This window comes from Tachypleus tridentatus, chromosome 7, assembly GCF_004210375.1.
Source record: "Tachypleus tridentatus isolate NWPU-2018 chromosome 7, ASM421037v1, whole genome shotgun sequence".
NCBI lineage: Eukaryota > Metazoa > Arthropoda > Merostomata > Xiphosura > Limulidae > Tachypleus > Tachypleus tridentatus.
In genome coordinates this window covers 24,289,293-24,314,474 of record NC_134831.1, presented here as the reverse complement: position 1 = coordinate 24,314,474, position 25,182 = coordinate 24,289,293, and the positions used below count along the sequence as shown (strand labels likewise).

General features: G+C 32.0%; 2 protein-coding genes across 2 annotated transcripts in view; both read left to right on the top strand.

The window, feature by feature from the left end:
• The window catches only part of LOC143255316 (uncharacterized), a 79,006-nt gene extending 76,233 nt beyond the window's left edge, over nt 1–2,773 (top strand). The window contains exons 7-8 of the mRNA XM_076510781.1: nt 1,712–1,864; nt 2,277–2,773. Coding sequence (XP_076366896.1) covers nt 1,712–1,864; nt 2,277–2,773 — 650 coding nt within the window. The remainder of the gene's footprint in view (nt 1–1,711; nt 1,865–2,276) is intronic.
• On the top strand, nt 2,770–20,170 carry LOC143255318 (uncharacterized). Its single transcript, XM_076510783.1, has 8 exons — nt 2,770–6,628; nt 7,044–7,171; nt 11,228–11,498; nt 13,521–13,658; nt 16,585–16,660; nt 17,461–17,507; nt 18,223–18,479; nt 19,493–20,170. The coding sequence occupies exons 1-8, from the start codon at nt 3,031–3,033 to the stop codon at nt 19,661–19,663; spliced, it is 4,686 nt and encodes a 1,561-aa protein (XP_076366898.1). The 5' UTR covers nt 2,770–3,030; the 3' UTR covers nt 19,664–20,170.
• The last annotated feature ends 5,012 nt before the right edge of the window (nt 20,171–25,182 follow it).

The following is a 25,182-nucleotide window of genomic DNA, read 5'->3' as shown; positions in this document are numbered from 1 at the left end:
GCTGTTTATCAAATCTTACTATTGTGAACGTAGTGTATATACATGTATCTATCTAGTTATGTATGTGTTTTTCTCAAAGCAAAGCCACCTCAGGTTATTTTCTGTGTCCAGCGAGGAGAATTGAACCCCCGCACGTTAACTATATAAATTCGAAGACTTAGCTCTGTCCCATCGGAGTACATCTAGTTATGTGACTGAAATAATAAATACAATGTGATGTTATCTAGTGAATGGTACTACAAATAAAATTAATAGAAAAATTCATAATTTGTATATTCAAGATTCATACAATTAGAATAATAACCACGGTATGTGCAACAACCATTCATTTATCACAGAATACAATTTTAAAAGAAAGCACTATTTTCACAACAATAATAGACGTTCACTATAAATACCCATACAGGCACAGCGGTATGTTTGCAGACTTGCAACGCTAAAACCCGGGTTTTAATACCGGTGGTAGGTGAAGCACAGATATTCCATTTTGTATCTTTGTGCTTAATTTTAAACAAAATCACTATGAGGGTTTGATTATTTGTTTATTGTTGTAATTTGCAAACATAGTATTATGAAATGTGGTTATTAAAGACATATTTTCAATAAAGGGTGCCACTTTACTACATAAAAAACATTGTAGTTTATATCAACACATTGCGAACATGTTTCCTGTGCTGTATGTTCCGGAAAAATTATTTTTTAAAGAAATTGTTCACTTTTATGAAATATTTTCAATGAGTCGGTTGGCCCTTCTGCTAGTACGGATAATTAATATGTCTGTATAACACATGCGTATAATTAATGAGACTGTATAACACCTGTGTGTAACAAATGTGATTATGTAAGAACTACACATAATTAGTAAGACTTTATAACGACTATGTATAACTAATGAAATTGTATAAGAACTATGTATATTTAGCGGCATTTTATAACAACTACTTATAGTACTCAACTGTTATATATTTTTAAACTTCTCTATCCCAGTACATTTATCAAATAGTTTTCCTTTCCATCTATTGTTATAAGCAGTTTTTATTTCAGATAAAAGCAACAACTTTTACTTGTTTAGAATATTTCACAAATCAAGCACTGTGTTGAAAAGCTGAAAGTCCATTATATTATTAAAGTTGTTGTTTTCTTTACATTTGAACAAATATTACAAAATACACACCTTAACACATTTGTGGTCTAGCATAATATGTAGAATAACAATTATTGCTTGAAATATGAAATATATTTCCTCATACTGGAAAATAAATCGCGCATCATGAGAGTCCTATTTTGCTGAAAATTTAAGTCTCAAACTTTCCTTTTCTGTAAAAGATGTAAACGAATTAATAGATAGAACTACTATCTATGCTGTAAACATTGGCGCTTTGGTCACCAGTAATGCCATTTTGAGTTTATTTCTAATTAATTAGTGTAAAACATTAAAAGAGATATTATTAAATAGATGGTTACTAGAACGATATGTACTTTATCATAAAAAAATCCCAATACAATGATTAAAACTTCTAGAGGTCAAATATTTTGTGTTAGGTTTGCCTTGTTCAAAGAACTATGGTATAGTTAAATGCTAAACTATTTGATTCATAAGAAATACGATAATATTGAGAAATGGTGTTTTAGCTTTTTTTATGCACAAGTTTAATTTTAATGGTTCAACTTATTTTAATGTGTATGATAACTGTAATTAACATATTTTCAGTTCCACAATCAATACGTTATTCTACTGTGGTTGAAGAAAGCTTTCCTTCTCCAATTAGCTCTCAGAGCAGTTCCACATATTCAGAGCTTTTTACTCCAGATTTTTATCTAAAGTCTAACGAAAGCCTCAGCTCTTTGTTTCTAAATATATCAGGTAAATATTCATGTGACATAATAAATAGTAATTTAGAAATGAATTCGTATGACGGTGTGTGCATATTTTTTAATTCTTTTTATGCTATTCAATGTATCCATACTTTGACGTCTAAAATGACAGAGTATAGTTTTATTGAATATTAACGTTAGTGACCCCATGAAGAACATCTTAGAAAGTAGCATAGAGTAGGCTATTTTTACTAAATTTTCTGACATTGGAATAAAAAAACGGAGTTTAATTTTTGTATTTTGTATATAAAATTAAATATTTTAGTATTATCCACTGTCAATAGAGTACTCTAATTAGATTAATGTAAAGTATTTTAATAAATATACATTTGTGCATATATGAATATTTTAAGCTTAACAAATCAATAATAATATTAATTTTCAAAATTTTGTTGTTTTAGGAACATATACAGTTATCCCAACGTTAACACCGGAAGAACTCAATAAAATTAACATACTAATAAATGGTGTTATTACCAAAGCTGCTCATAACCAGACACTTCAAGCAACTACTAGTGTAGATGGATTGCTAATAACACCATTTAACTTTTCTGTATTGTCTGAAGAAGTGACAGCAGTGGTGAGTGGTATCCCAAACCTATCACCTGTTTTTATGAAAGACTCAACAAAATTACAGGACCTTCACACCGTCTTTACTCCCTCAACAACACTTAAATCCAGAAACTCTTACGCCATTTCTAGTTATGAAGAACTAGCGTCCAATGTAGTTACAGTTCTTGATACAGAAAAAACGGCCTCTCTCACCGCATCTTTTGTGTTGGATACTCAACTGCCACACAACATTTCTACCCTGAAACTCAAAACACCTACTCTTGTGAGCGCGCCCACTCTTTTCGCCACATTTTTAATGGCACGAGTTCATTTCTTCCTACAATAGAAGACATCTACCCAGTTAGTGAACTCGTCAATTTTATAGATGTCTTGAATACAACAAGAGATTCTCTATCGACGTCAATTAAATATTCCGAAACCATAAAACCAATCTCTGTTTTTCCCACATTAAGAGAATACACCACCTACACCAGTACTGTTATTCCCTTTCAAGAAAATTCTTCATTGATTTCAGACATTGAAGTAGAAGTGTCTAATGTGCACACGATCACATTGCATAGTTCTTTTGCACATTTAAGTTATATGGAAATAGCAACAAGTAGTAGTTCCACACCAGTAATCACTAGGAACAGTTTGGTTCCACAATCTATTAGCAGTTTTTCACTACGACATAACAATGTTTCATCTTCTGTCCTCACTTATGTGCTCTCTGATGAACTCTATTCATCTATAATTGGAAAAAGTTTGAGAACAAATATTCTGAAGAGTTCTGTACAATCTTTAAACAATACATCATCTTCTGCTTCCACACGTCTTGACAAATTCAACACTTCTAGCAGCACTTCAGAAAACACAGAGGTGTCTCAAATGGTGGTTACAAAAACCATCACTGATACTAGTTATTCCACAAACACTCATTACATTACTTTATTCACTGGCTCTCAAACAATATTGTCATCGATTGAAGACGTACAATCTCAAATGGTAACAACTACTGCCACCGAAACAGTTAGAGATTCTGTAACTCTTAATCCTATTGATACAAGTATTATTGAAGAGATATATTCTAGAAAAATATCTTCTATTGTTGCTTCTGAGACACTTCCCAAGGAACTACTTGAGACGACTTACCCAAAACTTATGTCATCTTTTCAGACATATGTCACTAACTACACTTACAACACGACTTTACAAAGTGAAACAAACACGATAGTATCCAGCAAGGAAGATGTAACCACTTCGTATACAACTGTGTTTGTTCCAGAGAAATCTCCTGTAGGTAGTACAAGGGCCTCATTGAATAACTCTTCATTGTCGTACACAACGACAACTGATTACAGTGCTTACACACTCTTTACTACTCTATTTGATGACGCAAGTCAAGTAATTATTACCAATCACCAAGTTGTTCCACAGGTCACAACACCGTCAATAATACTTTATTCCGAAGTTTATCCAAATCCTGAAATTTTGCATTATTCTGAGAGTGTCTTCACTTTGTTTTCTACATATACTTACTATACGACATTTGTGAGTGATATTTCTTCAAGTTCAAGTTTAATCACACAGTTTGTGACAATACATCCAACTACAACGAAGACAATAGAATCAAAATTGTCCAAAACACCTTCTTTGACAATTAAAGATACAATATATACTCTTCTTGAGTCATTAGAACCCACAACTGTGTTGGAAAATTCTTTACTTTCGGTATATAGCACTGCAAATCAAGATAATATTCTAGATAAACCCATTGTGTCAATTTCTAATCGTAGCGATACAGAAGAATATGAAGAAACTGTCAGTCGAAATAAGATCATTTCTTCTGTGTTAGCGACTGGTGACTTAGAAACTTTAGTAAGTATTGTCACAATAATGCCGAAAGCTGATTTAAGTTATAAGACAGCGCAAGCAGCAGCAAGTATTTCAGCTGTAAGGGATATAGAAAGTAGTTTGTCCATGGTGGAGGGATCTTCCAGTAAAATACAAATACGTAGCTCTGGGATGATGGCTGAGAAAAACCAAACTGTGACACCTATTGATGAAGGAGGTGAAACGATGCTCACTTCCAGTCTTGTGTCTTTAGAAACTAAAGAGATTCACAAATATTTCGCACCTATAGCATTAAACAAAAATAGTAAAGATGGAGAAGTAAAAGCGACTGAGACTATAACAAATACAAGTAGTAATACGCCTTCCTTAGTCAGTGGAACTTCTACAACAGTGATTGATGGATCTACTGTTGTTTTCTTCACGGATTTTATTTTATCAGATCCCATAAAGTCAAAATCAGTCAAATCTACGAGGACCGTCTTCTCAAAAGAAAGTTATTTCTCGTACGAAACTCCAATCAATATATCCAAATACAGTGAGGATGAGAATGGAAGTCCTTTGAAATCATTAAAAAATGCAGAAAATGCAACTCATGTAACAATAAATGCTACAGACGAACTTATGATCAGATCAAGCGAGCTCGTATTATCATCTTCTATTGCAAATGAAAAATACAAGCTTAATGGAACTGTAAATAGCGAGGAAGAAAATATTCAGTCAGGATCAGTTATTGATTTGAAAGATCTTCTTGAAGGAAACGTTAATATAGGTGGTAACTTCGTAGAAGCTGTTAAAGGTATTTTAAATATGATTAATATTACTAAAAATGATAAAAATGACGCAAAAGGAATTCTTCCAAACTTAACTTCAGAAAGAAGGTTTCAAGGGATGTTTGTTGACAACAAAACTAAACCAACTGGACGGTCCTTAGATATTTCTAACGATCAAGTTATGAGACTTTATAACGTTCAAAGCTCAGAAATTTTAACTCATAAAAAAAAATCTAATAGTTTTCAAGAAACCCGAAAATTTATTGACACAGAAACCATCTTGGAACCAACACTTAGTTCTGAGTCCGGAAATGAGGACACATTAGAATTAAAGGGAAGTATACAAACGACTTCTGGAGAAATATCTAGTGGTACAGTTACGCCAGGAATTGGGGTTGAAGGAGTTTCATTAATTATCACTGGTTTCAAACCAATATTTGTCAACACGCCTACAGAACTTTCCCAATACAGTTCAGGCACAGAAGCGTCATATATTTCTCAAACAAAACTTGGATCTTCAGTAACCTTGAAAATATCAGCTGAATCTGATAGGAACATTGGAGAAGTGCCCTTTAAGAGTGAGGCCACAATACTTGAAAGTGATTTGAATCCACTGTTTCGTAATAATGACACAAAATTTATCCCAGGTGAGCAAATAACCATATCTAAGCCCGTAACAAATGCTAATATGATATTGTTTCCTCTTTCTGGTCAGGAGAATCAAGAAGAAAAGTCTCCTAAAAATGAAGACAATTCGAGTTATGTTAACACACGTACTCGTTATATTACTAGTTTGGAGTCTACAACTCGAACATTAACATTAACAACCACTAAACTATATTACACTAGGGATGGTCCGCTTACAATAGCTTCTATTTTCACTACAACAATAGCACCACGTACATTTGTGTCTACTATAATTGGAAGTAAGACTATTTTAGGAACACTGCCCGAGCCAACACAGCCAGTGAAACTAGAGAAAACAGTGTTACCCACAGAATCAACAACAACTGTTACTACTACAACACTTGTTTTTAATTCAATTACTACAACCATAGTTCGCACTCTAATTTTGCGAACCGAAAACGTAAAACCAACAGAAATATTCAAAACATCGTCACCCACAACTTTAGTGGATAATCCCAATGCAGGTGTTAACATAAGATTATTTCCTGTAAATAAAGCAACTCCAGTACGAAACACATCATTCAAGGAAAGATTGCCTGCAATACCAAAAATAAAAACAGAATCACCTAAAACTACGACAAGAAAACCATTTTTGTTATTCAAACCCAAACATCGTTTAACTGTTCCCACAAGCCCTAACCCTAAAGTCATTGGTCCAATTCCAAAATTGAGATTCCCCACGAGACCATCTATTCCACCTCCAACAACTCCTTCCTCACCAGAACCAACAATCTTAAGTGAGAAAGATTCAGAAGATAAAACTGACCAGGAACTTTGCATTCCTGAATGTGATTTCATGAATAACGAACTATGTAAAATGTCTCCAGATGGATTATCGTGCGTGTGTAGACCTGGATATGCTCGAACTGAAAATTCTACGAAGTGTGAAGGTAAATTTTATTCCAGTTGCATAGAAATAATTTTCTGTTAACTAGTTGTAAGTTTAATATGGGGTTCGATTCCCCTCGGTAGACTCAACAGTTAGCCCAGTGTGGCTTTGCAGTAAGAAAACACACACACACATAAGCTTAATAAAATGATACATTTTAATTTTAAATTGCGTAAAGTGACGAACCACTTTTACGTCAACTGCAATTGAATGTCACTGTAACTTTCCAACAGACAGGGTGCTTACGTATAAAACGACTTTGATGCATGCTCTAATGTGTTATGACGAGAAAATATTTGATAATTTTATATATTTATTATTTAGCTGTTATATGAATAAATTTAGTCTGTTCACTTGGCTAGGATAATTTGCGTTTAATTTCATTATTTTTAACACTTTGTCCTTTTTTTAAACAGAGGTTAAGACTTTTCTACTTGTACTACGTATAGCGAAGATGAAAGAATCTGTTCTTGCCTATAAAAATGAATTTTCGAATAGCTTTTCTCCAGAATTCAAAGAGCTGGCCGTGCTGGCTAAGAAAGGAGTAAGTATATGGTAAAGAGTTATGAACTCCTTACATTTTCCAAACTCAGGTTAATTTAAATGTGTGTATTGATTTTTAAAACAATAAAAAAAGACAACGTTTCGACCTTCCTAGGTCATCTTCAGGTTAACAAAAATCTAAAGATGACCTAGGAAAGCTGAAATGTTGTTCTCTATTATATTTTAATAAACGTTTTAATGCCTACACCGGCCGTTCTGAGATAAATTTCTTTTTCAAATGGGTTTCTCGTCATGAAAAAAAAGGAATAAAATTTTATTTGAAAGTTTCCCCTTTGAATCTTTTGACATTAATTATGCTAATTTGTTAAAAGCTACTTTAAATAGAAACGTGTGTTTACCAAATATTACGGTTAAAAATATGTCTAAAACTTACAAGCAACCCACATTTCAGGTTCAAAAGCTCTTGAAGCAGAAAACTACATGAAAGTACCTACATAAAAGTTATGTGTGTGTAACACGCACATTTTTATTTTAAATTTTACAAAACTGTTTGGTAAACAGCTGATTCATAACTTTCTGGCTGCTCTCTATCTTTGCGAATTCTGTAGAATTATCACCATGTTTAAATACTAAGAGATTATTATCACAAATAATCATATTAGTAAGAGATTGCTATTCGAAAACAGTCGCATACCTTAGATTTGAAAATTTTAAACATTTGTCAAGGAAAATGTCTGAAAAGTAGGGTAATTTTATTATTAATTTTTCAAAACAGTTGTCCAAACAAATTGTTTTCAATGTTTTAAAGTTGAACAAAATATTGTTTCCTTTACGAAACTGTTCCTCTTTATTAACTAATTTCTAGTTGTGAGTGTTTCTATTTTTATATATTTACCTTTCTGTTCTTCTTTCTTATACGAGGGGATGTAAACGTAATCTTTCTTGAACTGCAACACAAAAATCAAGAGAATCATAAATATATTTCATTGAACTATTGAGCAGAAAAAATAATAGATACAAATGAACAGAGGACTTCTGCAGAAAGATACACCATCTACCAAAGATTTTCCAATATTATTATTTCCTAAAAAATTATAATTTGCTTATTTGTGTAGATGATAGTATCGGATATCTTTCAGATTTTATAGTACAATGACAGATATAATATGTTATCGGATTAATTGAAAACCCTTGAAGCTGTTACCAGTTCTAGGTTAATTGTTCATATATTTTTGCTCTATGATTATGTTATTCTTAGTTTGACTATATTTAATGTTCTTTTCTGAAATAATGGAATTTTCAAACATAAAACATTAATTTAAAAAGTAATCCAAATCTTGTAATATCAAACTTATTTTTAATTTTATATTATTTCTAGTTGAATACTTTTATTTGAAGAATTTGCATAATAATTTTTTCTTTTCGTTTAAACGAACTTAACAACTAAAAAAACGGCAAAACCGATCAAAATATAAATAATTGTTTATTCTCTGATACATTTTTAACTCAACATATTTAACAATAATTTTTACTGCAAATTATAGCGCTTATGAAATTAATATACTTGTTGGTGATTTTAATATAGATGTTTTGGCATTTGATGATGTTTGTTATAAGAATGCATATTTTAAGTTTTTGTCTGAGAATAATCTTCGTATTATTATTTCTTCTCCTACACGGATAACCAATGTTACTAATTCTTGTATTGATCATTTTTTAATTAGTGGAAATACTGTTAAAAATTGTTATTCTTATATTGTTGAGAGTTTTTTGACCGATCATTTTCCAATTGTTTTATCTATAGACATTTTATCGGATCTAGAACATGTCTCAAATGTTCAAAAGATTAAGTTTAATGATTTGAGTTCTTGTTTGAATTTTTCAGATTGGTCCTGTGTTATGAATTGTTCTGATGTTAATGTTGCTTATGATAATTTTGCTGAAGTGTTAACTGATTGTATTCAAAGTTGTACTACTACTGTTTCTGTGTCACGAAAGTTTAGAAAAATTAAGCCATGGATTACCAGTGAATTGGTTTTGTTAATGATTAAAAGAGATAAGTTAAAAAAGAAAGTACATCAATTTCCTGATGATATTTACCTAAAGATTAGATTTAAGTGTTTAAGGAATTATGTTGTTAGCTTGACCCGTAAGACTAAATGGACTTATTATCATAACTTGTTTAAGAATGCTAAAACTATTAAACAGAATTGGAATATTGTTAACTCTATTATTGATGTTAAAAAAAAAAAGAAATTTTGTAATTTTGGTACTACTGATTTATCTGATTTGAATTACTTTTTTGTTAATGTTGCTAAATCTACTTGCTCCGATCCTAAATTTTGTTCTCAGGGCATGCCTCATGCTCCTTCTTCTTCTTGTTACCTATATCCTGTTACTGTATCTGAAACTATGAATAATATTTTCTCCTTATCAAATTCAGCTTCTAATGGTGTAGATGGTGTTTCGGTTAAGATTTTGAAAGCTGATGCTAATCTTTTTGCACCAATTTTGACTTTTTTAATTAATTTATCTTTTACTCAAGGGAAGTTTCCTAATGCTTTAAAGTTATCATTGGTCATTCCTATTTATAAATCTGGTAATATTTTTGATTTTACGAATTATAGACCTATTTCCTTATTAATACATTTCTCTAAACTATTTGAAAAATCTATGAAGATTAGAATTTTATCATTTCTTGATAGACATTCAGTTTTGTCTCATTCTCAATTTGGCTTTCGGCCTGGGCTTGGAACGGAGGTTGCTGTTGCTAAACTTGTGGGAAGTATTGCAGAAGCTTTGGATTCTGATCTTCATCCAATTGCTGTTTTTCTTGACTTAGCCAAAGCTTTTGATTCTGTTAATCATAAAATTTTGTTAAATAAATTATCTTATTATGGTTTTAGAGGCATTGTTTTTGATTGGTTTTTTTCTTACTTTCATAATAGAAAGCAATCGGTTTGTATCCATAATAATTATAGTGATTGGCTTACAGTTAATGTTGGAGTACCACAAGGTTCTGTTCTGGGCCCTTTATTATTTCTCATTTATATAAATGATATTCTTTACCAACAGTTTTCTGGAGATATCCAAGCCTATGCCGATGATATTGCTGTTGTTTATAGTAAGCCAAATCTAATTAATGAAGCCATTATTTCTAGTGATCTTAATAAAATTAAAAATTGGCTTTTCTGTAATGGCTTATCCTTAAATATATCTAAATATTTTCTTTTTCAGTTTAACCTTTATGGTGTCATTCCAGCTTTTCCTTCTATTTTTTATCATTCCAATGATTTTTATACTTACCCTAATTGTAAGTGTCCCAAATTGACTCAAGTTTCCTCTGTTAAATATTTAGGAATTATTTTAGATCGAAAATTAAATTGGCAATTTCATATTAATTCTTTAGTTAATAAATTAAAATATAGTTCTATGCTAATTTTGAACTTAGTCATTGTGCTCCTTATCATATTTTGTTAAGTGTATATTATGCTATCTTTCAATCTTTCTTACAATATTGTATTTCAATTTGGGGTGGCACATATAAGACTTTTAATTCCTATTCACAAGTTGCAAAAAGTGTTTTCTCTCTTATTTTTACCCATAGGCTTGATACCGATTTCAGTAAATTTAACTCCCTCTTTCATATGATAAACTTTATTTATATTTTTAGCTTTATCTACAATACATGTTTCTTTTAATAGGCCTTTTAAAGTCACTTCATATTTTACACGACTTCAATCTTTTTTTCCAATTAATGTACCCACACCACGTAAAACAGTTACACTTCATCAATATCTTTATTTGGCACCTCGTATTCATAATTTTATTCCTTATAGTATAAGATCTTCTATTAATCGTGTTAATCAAAAGAAATACTTAAAACAATGGATCTTAAATACTGATGATAATATTCTGGGAACTTTATTTTGATTTTGTAAGTTTTGATTTTACTTTATTATGTGTTTAACCATCACAGGACGAGTTAACTCTTTGTTGATGGTTTTATATTGTTATTTGATTTTTTGTGTCTAATTTATTGCTTAATAAATTTATTATTATTATTATTAATTATTCCTGTTGTTTTTCTTGACAGATCCACCAGGCTTACGAGGATTCTGAAGTAAAACAAAATTACGTCACTGCTGAAGTCAACACTATTAATAAGGTCAAGACGGAAAATAGTTCAAACGAAATAGATGAAGGAGTCTCAGTAAATTTTACATTGCATGTTAAGCGAAATTCTTTAGTAAACGAGGAATCCTTGATGGAAGAACTCTCACGTTCTATATTGGCGTCAAACTATAGTATCGGAAACACTGAACTCTATGTCAGTTCACTGAGACGGAGTGTTGAGAGCGTACAGGGTCAGTGTACTAAAATAAGCAAATAGCCATCTATCTAGGCCCGGCATGGCCAAGCGTGTTAAGACGTGCGACTCGTCATCTGAGGGTCGCGGGTTCGCATCCACGTAGCGCCGAACATGCTCGCCCTCTCAGCCGTGGGGGCGTTATAATGTTACGGTGAATCCCACTATTCGTTGATAAAAGAGTAGCCCAAGAGTTGGCGGTGGGTGGTGATGACTAGCTGCCTTCCCTCTAGTCTTACACTGCTAAATTAGGGACGGCTAGCACAGATAGCCTATGAGTAGGTTTGTGAGAAAAATAAACAAACCATCTATCTATTTATTGCACTTGAAGCACAGCTGAACCAATACAAATACAGTGGAGGAGAAAATGTTGATAGAGAAATAAATCGAATATATTTTAGTCAGAGTAGAAAAATATTTATATATTGTTACCAGTTTGCGCACTAGGTGGCAACGGCGTAGGGATATACTGTTTACACAAGAATTTAAGTTTTATAATAGCTGAAATAAACTTGCTTGCCATAAAATAAAATAATTATATTTTTGAAGTAAAATGGTAAGTCAGTGAAAATATTTATGTCTTGAAATAATTCTGCAATCAAGATCTGTTTTGTAAAAGATGCTTAATTTCACAGCTAACAGTGCCGGCATGACCAGATGGTTAAGGTGCTCTACTTGTAATTCGATACTCGAGGGTTCGAAACCCCGTCATACCGAACATACTCGCCCACTCAGTCGTAGGAAGGATTATGACGTGCCAGACATTCCCTCAATTCGTTGGTTAAAAAACACGATGCTCCGACCGTCGGATTACGAGTCGAATGCCTTGACACGCTTAGCCATGCTGGGCCAATTATTGAGTATTCTAAAATATATGCAAACAATTTATATTAGCGCCACCTGTTGAAATAAAAACAAACAGAATAAAACACTGCATTTCGACATTGAATTACTTTGTTTTCGGTTTTTAATTTGGCGAGAAGTTACATGAGAGCTACCTGCACTCCGACGTTGAAATAATTAAATGGTTTCTAACCTGTTTTGGTCAATCAGGAAAGATATTGTTATTTTATGTTATTGCCATTATAATATCTTTCGGCTGGAAATGTTATCTCCGGTCTTAATAATTTAAAAAACTTAAAAGTTGATGTTTACAACGTATAGGATATAGAAAAGTTACATTTTGAAATTCAATATATATATATATATTATAACCGTAATTTTAAGCCAAAATACAACACATCAAAATTAAACAAAATACGCTGCATTTTTTTGAGAAAAGATCCTGGGGTACAAGTTACAACGTGGAATTATAAAATGTATTTTTGGTTTTGGAGGTAACTGAAGAATAGGACCTACATTGCGGTGGGGATACACTGTCTATCAGTCTTAACCTCCAATTCGCTTGTCTCACATAAGAAGATTAGAAATTAGGAAAGCCAGATGTGGGTGCTCAAGCCCACAACGTCTCACATCTATATTACTTTTCACCGCCTGCAGACACTTGTGGGAAGGTGACTGCTCTCCCATGTGAAAATAAGAATAAGAAAAAGATAAAATAAAAAGACGAAAAAAATTAAAATAAAGTGAAAAATAAAAATAAGGAAAGTAAGGTATTGCCATTTGGGGGTAAGTAAGATGAAACCTACCTCTTGAAGATAACATTTCTGCCTCCATTACGGTAGAAGCACTAATTAACACGACATTGAACCATATATATATTTGAAGTTTTGTTGTATAAATGAAATGGTTTCTACTATTTCTGAATATTCACCGTACATTAACTATAAAATCGAGATATATATTCTGCTTTCAAAAATCTATAGAAACATTTTATAAAGTTATAAATAACACAAACTAATCGAATGTCATAAACGCACGATTTCACAACAAAGAGATGGAAATTAGATCTTGTTGCCTAAACGACATGGTTTAATAAATAAACGTGTTTGTGACTTGTGTATATAAAAAATACATACTAAAAAGGAAAATCTGGTTTCATTAAACTTGTTTTTTACAGATTTTAACGAATGTATTGAAGATTACAACGACTGCGCGTCAACAGCCATATGTATCAACCAACCAGGAACTTACACTTGCAAATGTAAAGATGGCTACGAAGACCTCAGTCATAAAGTACCAGGGCGGGTTTGTTCTGGTAACAAAAACATTTCTTTCTATTGTAATCGCTTTCTTCAGCCAAACTTGAACAGCTGTAAGGAGAGTACTAAACTTCGTTTATATTGTTTGTCATTATTTCAAAAAAAAATTTAAGCACAAATTTATAAAAATTTTGATTTGATATCTTGTCACTCAAGAACTAGATCTTATTCATTGACTTATATATTTGTTGGAACATTATATTGTTGAAGACAAAACATTCGATAATTTTAATGCTATTTGTGAGTGTATGAGGAGTGGACGTAAAACGTGTATGTACAGTCATGTGAAAAAGTTAGGACACCCTATGGAAGCCTGTGTATTTCTGTAACATTTTTGATATATAGATATTTAATCTCAATTTTAACAATACTAAGAGATTACAGGAATATAACTAAACAATTAAAACTGAAGAAAAGACTTTTCAAGATCTTCTGTAAATGTAATTCTACAAAAATGCATATTCTAACTGAGGAAAAACTTAGGACACCCTACCCCCTAAAAGCAAGTGTTACCCCCTTTGGCTGAAATAACTGCAGTGAGACGCTTCTTGTAGCCATCTACCAGTCTCTGACATCGGTCTGAAGAAAGTTTGCCCCACTCCTTAATGCAGAATTCTTTCAGCTGTGAGATGTTTGAGGGGTTTCTTGCATGTACAGCCCGTTTCAAGTCACCCCACAGCATCTCAATGGGTTTAAGATCTGGGCTTTGACTCGGTCATTCCAGGACTCTCCATTTCTTAGTTTTCAGCCAGTTCTTGGTGGATTTACTGGTATGTTTTGGGTCATTATCGTGCTGCAGTTCCGCTTCAGCTTTAATTTTCTTACAGATGGACTCACATGATCCTCAAGCACCCTCTAATACACAGTAGAATTCATGGTGGATTCTATGATTGTGAGCTGTCCAGGTCCTGCTGCAGCAAAGCCGCCTCAACCATGACACTTCCACCTCCATGCTTCACAGTTGGTATGAAGTTCTTTTCCTGGAACGCTGTATTTGGTTTACGCCAAACATGTCCTCTGTTCAGGTGTCCAAGTAATTCGATTGTGGACTCATTTGTCCAAAGAACATTATTCCAGAAGTCCTGGTCTTTGTCTACGTTCTCTCTGGCAAACTTCAGCGTGGCCTTGATGTTTCTCTTAGAGAGTAAAATGTTCCTCCTTGCACATATCCCATGCAAGTTAAAGTTGTGCAGTCTCTTTCTGATTGTAGAGGCATGCACTTTCACATCAACAGTAGTAAGAGCCTGCTGTAGGTCCCGTGATGACATTTTAGGGTTTTTAGAGACATCTTTTAGCATCTCGCAGTCTGCTCTCGGGGTGAACTAACTTAGATGACCAGACCTGGGCATGTTGGCAGTTGATTTGAAAGCCCTCCGCTTGTTGACTATTTTCCAGACAGTGGAATGGCTGATTTCAAAATCTTTTGGGATATTTTTAAATTCCTTACCAGACTCATAAGCTGCTACAGTTTTCTTTCTGAAAGCCTCAGACAGCTCTTTTGCTCTCACCATGGTGCTCACTCTCACTTCAACAGTCAGGAGCACACCAGACTAAATGTCGGAGGTTTAAATAGGGCAAGCCTCATTCAAAATGCTGAGTAGCGATCTTCTAATCATGTGCACTTGGTGTTATACAACTGTGTGTGAGTTGAGCCATTTTAAGTGGGAATAAATGTGGGGGTGTCCTAACTTTTTCTTCAGTTATAATATGCATTTTTGAAGAATTACATTTACAGAAGATCTTGAAAAGTATTTTCTTAAGTTTTAATTGTTTAGTTATATTCCTATAATCTCTCAGTATTATTAAAATTGAGATTAAATATCTATATATCCAAATATGTTACAAAAATACACAGGTTTTCATAGGGTGTCCTAACTTTTTCACATGACTATATATACACACACAATTAACATCAATGTTTAGGTGTTTATGAATGCGTTTCGTACTTTCAGCAGTCGGCGGGTCGTAAAAAGTGGCCTTTAGTCCCGTTATTCGGTTCGAAGAGCCAGACATGGCCGTTGAAGCTATTTGTTTTGCTGGCTGGCACACAGACCGAGTAGAATCGCGCTGTTTCTAATTTGAAATCAATTACCACAGGGGGCAACCGGCCACAAGCAAAACTACGTTTCCTGTTTTCACTTTATTAATTAGCTCTGTTTAATTTAATTATTACTTTATTTATTGTTAATTTTGTCACCAAGTTCTCAATGTAAATAATGCAAATTTAATACAATTTCTACTACTGTTATACGTTTGAAGTGTTTGGTACCGACCTCGACACAAGCTGCCCATTCACCAATAATTTTATCAATATTCTTCTGGTAATAATTTTAAATAAATGTGATTAAATTCAGTTGTAATTGTTTATTTGTTTTAACATTTTAAATTACTAGAGAAATTAACTAAACTAATATTCTTATCTTATCTAATTCACATACTATTACACGAGAAATATTGTACGTAATGCATTGAATATTATAAATTACACATTAAATATTATAAGTCGTACTTTGAACATTAACATGCTTTTATAGACTACGAATCAACTTCAAAGTCCTGAAGCAGACAATAGAGTTTTTTTTTGTGCTTTATTTATAAGCAAAAGAATTATGATTATTTATCCATAGTATTGGAATCTAAAATATATGTTTTAAAGCTGATTATTTATATAAAATTTATATGTACGTAAATCATAATGTTAACGTTATTTGTGCTTAACTTGTTTGACGCAAACTGGAGTTTGTTACAAAACGCAATATTTGTCTGTAGAAACTAAGACGAATCCTTTGAATGAACTAACGGTTCCTATCCTTGTATAAATAATATATATTTCAGCATACTACTCATTTTCTATAGTTTTATAATTTTATCATTAATCTAACTTGTATTAGCTGTGGATTCTAAAGTGTAATGTTAATACAGGTGAGATTAAAAACTGCGAGTTCTGTAACAACCGTGGAGACTGCATCATGACCAATGAAGGTACCAGAATGTGCAGGTGAGACTATAAAGAATTGAATAATTTACACAATTCTTTGCTTCGGGCATTACAATGACCAACAGTTACAAGTGTAAGGCTTTTTTATCATTTAATCTATGCGGAGTATTTGTATTTATAAAGTAAGGTATTAGAACAATCTTTTATTCCCAACAGCAGGTGTTTGTCAGACGTGTTTTATCAATAAATTTGTGCCTCATAATGATATGAAATTGGCATTTTTTATCACGTGCTTGTTACTTTATGTGATATAAGTTCATTGTAATTCTGAGTTGAATATTCGAGCAGTCGTAAGATTACTTCAATACGGTATTTTACTAATATCGTGCAAGAACTTAAAGCTAACAATATCAGAATTAATGAAAAACGAATTCCTCACAGTCTTATGTTTTACAAGATAATCACCAGGATTTTTAATTTTCAAGGAGAACACCATTATAAAAATACCGGTAAAATACTAACGAAGATCATTTAATTTAAACTCTGTAAGTGACGTACAAAAATGAACTCCTTTAGGCTTAAGTATCAATTTTGCAGTGATTTGTTTCAGTTTGATTAGACACTGTGAATTTTCATACTTAAACATATACAGATAAATTGCAATAAAAATAGTTATTCATTCAGAAAAGTCTTGGTTAATATTTTCATACGAATTTTTTCTCAAACAGTTTTTATTGAAATATAAATATAACTGTGTTAACTGAAGTTTGAAGAATGGCATAACCTACCACAAATAAGAATTTACTATGTAAGACTGAACACATACAATGTATATTTTAACTGTATTTCTTTATTTTTAGATGCCATCGGATGTATATTGGTAGCACGTGCGAAATTAACGGTATCAGTAAGTTCCTCTTTATGCTCTTTCTACTAACATTTATGTTGCCAGTTCCTTCAATAGTCAGAAAACTTATTATTTGTAACTTAGTTGTATTATAAAGTACTCCATGAACCGATGTCTAAAAGACTTTCAAGCGGAAGAAAATATTGGTTTCACGACGATATGCACCTTTAGTCTTGTGAGGTTTTGATATAATCATATCTTAAAACCAGTTTAATGTGTAACTTAACTCAAATTAGTTTTCCTTTAGAAGATAAACGTTTGGACTTTTGAAATATGAGCTCGGAAACACCTAAAGTAAGCGTTAAAACTATGCAAACATTAATCACTTAACATTTGACCTTATGTCTTAATAATTGTAATAAATGTGAATAGTTTTCATTTTCATTTTGGAAAGTTTTCTAGGTATTTTTTTTCCAAATTTGCTAGCCTGTTCCAAAGTTTTCATCATAATACTTTACGTCTTTCAGGGCTATGACATTTTAGTATAACTATAGAAATCTTAATTATAAGTTGAGTTTCTCAGCGGGCAAAACAAAGAGTAATGTTTCTGGAATATTTTTTCTAATAGAAAAATTGCAAATATGCTTACCGTATATAATGTTACCACTAGTTTGAGCGATATATTAAACATTTAATTAATGAAAAATACTTTTTGAACTATTGTAAATTCATCTCTTTTAATTTAGAAAATAAAACTACAACTTTTCTTTTTCAGTACTAGCCATTGCATTACCCATTACTGCTGTCTTAATTATATTGTTCAGTTCCATTTTGTTCTATTGTTCTCGACGGTGGCACCACCGACGCCAGCAAAAGTCAAAATGTAATGCCATAATAAGAACGATGGGAATGAACAGCACAATACCAACTGAAAGTATTATAGACCAAAAGGCTATAATCTTGGATTCCTCAAGTGACTTTGATTTTGACCATGGCATTCGGCACCCGTATGTCTTTGATGGTCCATATCAGGTAAGAACAGAGTCGAAACATTCTTATAACTGCATTTTTATAGTTTTATAATTGCAGATTGATGAAGGAAGTGCTGCAACTCTTAATATTTTGTTGATTTTAGTTCATTAATATTTAATATTATCGCCCTTACACATACAGGTTTTATCCATACGAAAAATCTATATTACTGAGTCGATATTGTTTCTCAATTACTTATGTCATGATTTTTTATTTAGCAAGTCCGGTTTGTGTTACATTTATTTAAATAATTTCACTTCACTATTCATAAGATTTATAAATTAAATCATTATTTATTTTGGTACTTTACAGTCGTATGTATTAGTGATGTTTTAAGTGGGAAGCTTGCGTTACTGGCATGGTATCCCTAAAACTGTTGAAGATCAACTTACAACTTGCAATTAAACTTAAAGATAGGAGGCGGGGTAAATTGGTACTTTACGAAGTAAGATAATTATTACGCTTAAACCAATAAAAACTGTAATTTTTGACTATCAATGCAACATAACCTCATTATTGTGCTTATTTGTTTTAAGCTGTAGCTCTATGCCTCTTCTATATTTGCAAATACAAGTATTTGACACATCAGTAAATTAAATATGTTAGTAAAAAACAATTTTGATAATGTAAGATGACCACGAAAAGTCTGAAGAAGTTGTTTGGAAAGTTTCATGTGACTTGAGTGAAAATTGGAAAAAGGTAATGGAAGTTTTCTCTAAAATACATTAGACAGATAAGAATCGTAACTCACTTAAAATCCAGATTTTAACCGCAACCTAGAATGTCTTCGTAAATAACGGTTTAGACTTCTCGTGATCTTTTCATCACACGTCTATTAGATTATCAATGAAACCTCAAAATACTGATGTGCTTATATTTATTTATGTATAATATATGTATATATTTATTATGTATTTATAGCAAGAAAGATACTATGTTTAACTTTTAGCGAGATACAATAATATTTTAGAAGGTTCCAAAAAGATTTATTAAAAGGCGTTTTACTTAACTAGCCTGAAGATAACACCTTGTCTAGAAGAGGAAGTAAAAACAGCGAACTCAGTTTCAACCATAGCTGGTCAGCCGATTTCAATTTACCTCCAGTGGTCATTCCTCGGGTCAGGCACCATCATTCAAAGCAGATGAATAAAGAAATATATCAAGGACAGATGTTTGATTGGTGACAATAAGCAGTGTAGATTATTATTGCACATCCCGTCGTAACGTGCTGGTTCGTTTAACAGCATGGAAAAAGTATAGTGATTTCAAGAGAGAGTACTCTATTTGAAACGTTGTGATACATTTGGAAACCAACAACTTGTGGACATGAGAATCAAAAGTGATGCTCAATCTGAACAGTTTTGTACCATATACCTACTTGTATAAATGGACTGAAGCATGGACGTATGCTTCGTGTGCTGAGTTAAAAGGTTTAATAAAAACCTTTAATCTTGAAGAATACACTAAGAAATATCACCATTCAGTGAAAAGAATAGGTCAAGGTCACAAATCATTTTGATAATTTTAACTTAGGAATCAGGTTTCTGGCGTATTTTTGTTTGAAGAAATGACTCATCACTGTTATCAATGAAATGAGGTTTTTATTTGGAGTGTGATTGATTCATTTTCAGGGTCAACTTTTTCTTTTGTAGCGATGTAATGATAACAATAAAAGTGAATATTGACCTTTATGTGTTGAGTCTGTATGTTGTTTTATACTTTTGTTAAAGCTATGTACTGTAGATGACAGCGGTAGAACACTGTGCAGTAGGCTATATGTAACCTTTCAAAGATTGCATTTTTAAAAGTATATTAGCATACTTTGTAGTTATGAATACTGGTATTTTTAATATTCATGACGTATTGCAATTGTTTCCTTTCCTTTATTTGGTCTAATGCTTAGTTATATCGATAGTATTACCGACACAAAGAAAACCTTGCATAACGTATGAGTGTATGATACATAAAAGGGTGTTATTAGAATTTGTTAAAAGCGTCTTTAACAAAACTACACTAACGATTCTAGCGACATCTTTTTAAAGGCATTTAGTATGATCACTTATTTTATACCTAGGGTACATTTTATAATTTCACATTGTCCTTGTACCCAGGGATCTTTTCAATTGATACAGCGTTTTTTGTTTAATTTTTTTTTTTTTGTTTCGGCTTGTTTTTGAGTTCAAATAACAAGTTATATATATATATTCAATAAAACAAAAGTAATAAAAACTTTGTAAAAATTAAGTATGATGAGGGGGTTTTAATGCCAAAAAGTGCACAAACAAGGGAAATATGAATCCACAAAACCTTAACATAAATAGTCGGAGCTTTCAAAGAATAACGATTACCTACAATTAAATATTGTATTCCTATAATTTACAAGGACTTATTTTGAATGAAAACGTTTAAGTTGAATAGTGTTATACAGTCTTAGAATATCATAATAACCATAAGCATGTAAGATTGACACAGTAATTACTGACTATTTTCATAGGGATATTTGTATAGTTTTGTGTATTTATCCCTACCTTGTTTTGTACTTTTTGGCGTTGTCATCCTTACATAATACTTAAATTTTAGTATCCCGGTGAAACAGTGGTAAGTCTTCGGATTTACAATGCTAAAATCAGGGTTTTGATTTCCCTCAGTGGGCACAGCAGATAGTCCGATGTGCTTTGCTATAAGAAAACACACACACTTAAAGTTTACAAAAAAAAATCCTATTAAAATAAGAATAAACGATATCATTGAAATGGGTTAAGTGAACATTTGTTTTATTTTTATAATAAAATTATAATATATATTGTTAATATTATATCCTCTTGTTATTTTCCCTAATTTTGGATTACACTGGAGGCCAGTAAAAGCACACTAGATCGCTGTTGAGGGAAAATTGATACAACCCATGCTTTATAACATCGGTTTGGTTTTACTTGATTCTCGCATAATGGCTATCTGCATCAGCTGTTCCTGATTTAGCAGTAAAAGACTAGAGGCTAGGCAGCTAAATATTATCATTTATCTTTCATCAACGAATGGTTGGATTGGCCGTAATATTTTTACGGCTGAAAGGGCGGGCATGTTTGGTGTAACGAGGATTTGAACATGCAAACCTCAAATTGCGAGTCAAGTGCCTTAAAAATCTGGCTATTCTAAGTCCTTATAATTTTTTCCAACTCACTGCGTGTGTATACAATTGCCTCCACTACATGCTATAAAGTATCATAACATGCATAACACGCACACAGATCCGCCAAACTTGGTCCCACTGACAATTTGAAGAAAAGTAGATGGCTGTATAACGTATTGTTTTAATAATTAAGAAACTGGTGTTTTTAAACTCAGACACCAATAAAATGTATATCGATCTGTCAGGTGTGTAAAGACATGATACCTTGAATATTAATTTAAAGACGTTTTTCTTTCTTGTTTTATTTTTGCTGAAATTGTTTTAGCAAATATGTTTGTTTGTTTTGGAATTAAGCACAAAGCTACAAAATGGGCTATCTGTACTCTGCCCACCACTGATATCAAAATCAGTTTATTGCAATGTGAGTCTGCAGACTTACTGCTGTCCCACTGGGGGCTAGTAGATACGACATTTATAGAGTAAAAAGTAACTAACACTCATAATATAAGAACAACTTTTGCTCCCATTTAACGAACAGGAACGAAATTGTTAGTTACTAAAATGGAAATAGAATACTCGTATACTTGTAAACTGACCTCGTTGGTAAGTAATACCTTCTATTTTTATTATTTACCCAGAAAAATACGTTTGGTAGAAAAACAGAATAAAATCACAGTTACATATATAATTGTGAAACACTCGATAAGGGTAATTGGGTTCTCAAATGAGACTGTAACTCAACTTTAGCAGTTATTTATAAGAATCATAGAATAATAAATTGAATGTGGTGGACGTTTTTTACCAGCCCACTCCTATCCACTAAGTACTAATGTGGTTAGCGATGTAGTACGGGTTATTTTTTTCTTTCAATTTTGATTCATCTTTGAATCCTTCGCTTCCAAACTTTGATATCTAAAATTAACCCACTGGATTAAACGACTATTTTATAAAGAGAATTAAAGTTCTAAGTTTTAAGCTTTAATAATGTTTATGGAATTGTTAAATTATAAAGTATTTAAAAATAATGCTCTAGAACATTAAATATCTTTAGGGCTGAACCTGGTGGAAAATTCTGCTCTGTTATTTTATGGAGTAGTACATGTACTATCGAACCAGCTTTGTTAACGTGCTTGTGTGATAGAAATTTCAATTTGAAAATTATTTGATAAGTCATTCTCCCTCTACATAAAAAAGTACAGGAAAAATAATGATAAGGATTGGGTTCGATTTTGTTTTTTCTGTGAACATACAATAGGATTTATTACCACTTTTAGATAAACCAACTCATTTAAGTTATTACTAACAGATTCTCGTTTATTGTGAGATAAAAGTGAATTTTAATATAACCTCAATGAACTTTATAAATACAAAGAAGAGGATGAGTGTTTCATGGACTTTCACCACGTCATTATACTCATTTTGCTATACCCAGTCATGCTGCATTAAATGACTGTGCTTCTTGATAATAACCTGATATGTGGTTATTCTATCGCAGAGCTGCACATTGGGCTATGTGCATTCTGTCCACCAAGAAGAGCTAAACCAGGATTTTAATTTTGTAAGTTCATAAACATTCCATTGGGCTACTGGAGAACAACAATAACTTTACAGAACAATTTCCGTTGTAAAGGGTTGGATCGTAAAACTCTTAATTCCAAAGTACACCAATTGTTTTTATGAAACATATTTTGTATTTCTGTTGTTAAGGGTTGGATCGTAAAACTCTTAATTCCAAAGTACACCAATTGTTTTTATGAAACATGTTTTGTATTTTCAGCAAAAAAAAGTAAAAGAATTATCAATATGCTTTGCAAAAAGCTTTAAAATGGAAATGAGCAGTTGAATAATTATAATATTATAACTCAATTCAAGGAAGACAACTGCAAACAAGTGTTTATCAGACTTCGCCAAGAAGAATATTTCAAATTAATTTAATTTAAATTAACTAAATATATTACCTTTTTTTTTCACAATACCCATGTTACAAATAATTGGGGATAAAGAATGTAAATTTTAGAAACACGTGTAAGAACTTTGAACTCTGCAACATCTGAGGGGAGAATTTTACTACAGATATTTTAAGTATCAGTAATTTTTACCGAGAAAAAACAAAAACTCGTATTATTTTTGGGTAGTGTTTAGAAGTCCAAATTGTAGATAGTTAGGTCCTGAAGTTCAAATAAATCATTTATGCAGCTCCACTAAGATAAAATAAAATAAAAAACATTAGGTATGTAATTCATTTTATTTATTTATTTTTAAAGATTACTAAAGATGAGAACGTTCTGTTTTATGAGACATACTTAGTTATATCCATTTGATGGATATTACATATTTATAATATTTGATAAAAGAAATATGGAACAAATATTTTCTATACTAACCAGTTAAATGCAAGTTAACTTTTTGACACAGTTATATACTATCTTATATTCAAAATTATTATTATTCTGAAAGAACAGAATAATTAGAAGATAGATGTGGATAAAAATAACGTTTTGTCAATATTCACCTGATCTCATTTGGTGAATAGTAGTAAAAACATTGATTTTTGTATGTACGATTTTATTTATTTCAGGTTATAGCCAAATACAAAGTTTTAATTTAAAATGCTCTAATTCGCCTATATTCTTTATTAATGTTATAAAATATTGTTGTGATGAAATGCCAAACATTGAATATAAAACAAAAAAGGTTTCCTAAATTTGTCCGAAATTTCAGCAATTAAATTGTCCTGAAAACTCTTTGTATACAAGTATTTATGTGAATGTTGATTTTTGGTTTCAAACCTATACTAAACATATCAACATCTGCTAATCTGACGTAAGTTAAATTTTCTATCTTAAATACTAGTATTATATTTATGTGAGTAATTAGGAGGGTATCTGAGCGTCAAGTCGCCGGATAACGCCATAAGTGTGTCGACCTCAGACGCAAACTAACGTGGCAGGGGTTTAGTTTAGAGAGAGAGAAATCAGAAGAATTCTCTCTCCAACTGGGGTGTTCAGGAACGTTGTGGTTCCTCTTCGTCCCCTTTCGTGGAAGGTTATTGAATTTAGCTGGATTTTTTTTTTACTCTTTTTGGGTGAAGGAGTCGACCTCAGACAATGGGAACACAATAATGTCACTAGAGACGATGACGTCATAGTTCCACGAATTGGGACTAAGTGGAACATGAATCGAAAATAATAATTTAAAACACTATATATGTTGAATATCAAGGGCTTAAAGTTTGTTTATTTCTTTGTTTTCTATAATACCATACAAAGCTACTCAAGAGCAATCACCGCTAGTGTCCCTAAGTGATAAAACAAATAGAAGGTGGCTAGTCAATACCATCCATCATTAACTCTTATACTACTCTTCACCAACGGATAGTGGAAATTATCATGATGATGCTATTGCGGAAGAAAGGGCGATCATGTCTGGGGACTGACTTTGATCCCGCGACTCGCAGATTACCAATCGAGCGACATAACCACGTGGGACAAAAAATCATTTGAAATATAAAGATAAGTTGTAGTTAAAGCAAAAAACAACAACAAAAAAAAAAACACGTTTTATGCAATGCGT

What these genes read in the sequence shown, in the direction of transcription:
- LOC143255318 (XM_076510783.1), top strand. Translation starts at nt 3,031, where the DNA reads ATGGAAATAGCAACAAGTAGTAGTTCCACACCAGTAATCACTAGGAAC. An exon ending in AAATTCTACGAAGTGTGAAG is followed by an intron (nt 6,629 to 7,043) that starts GTAAATTTTATT and finishes TTTTTTAAACAG; the next exon opens with AGGTTAAGACTTTTCTACTT. An exon ending in GAAGGTACCAGAATGTGCAG is followed by an intron (nt 16,661 to 17,460) that starts GTGAGACTATAA and finishes CTTTATTTTTAG; the next exon opens with ATGCCATCGGATGTATATTG.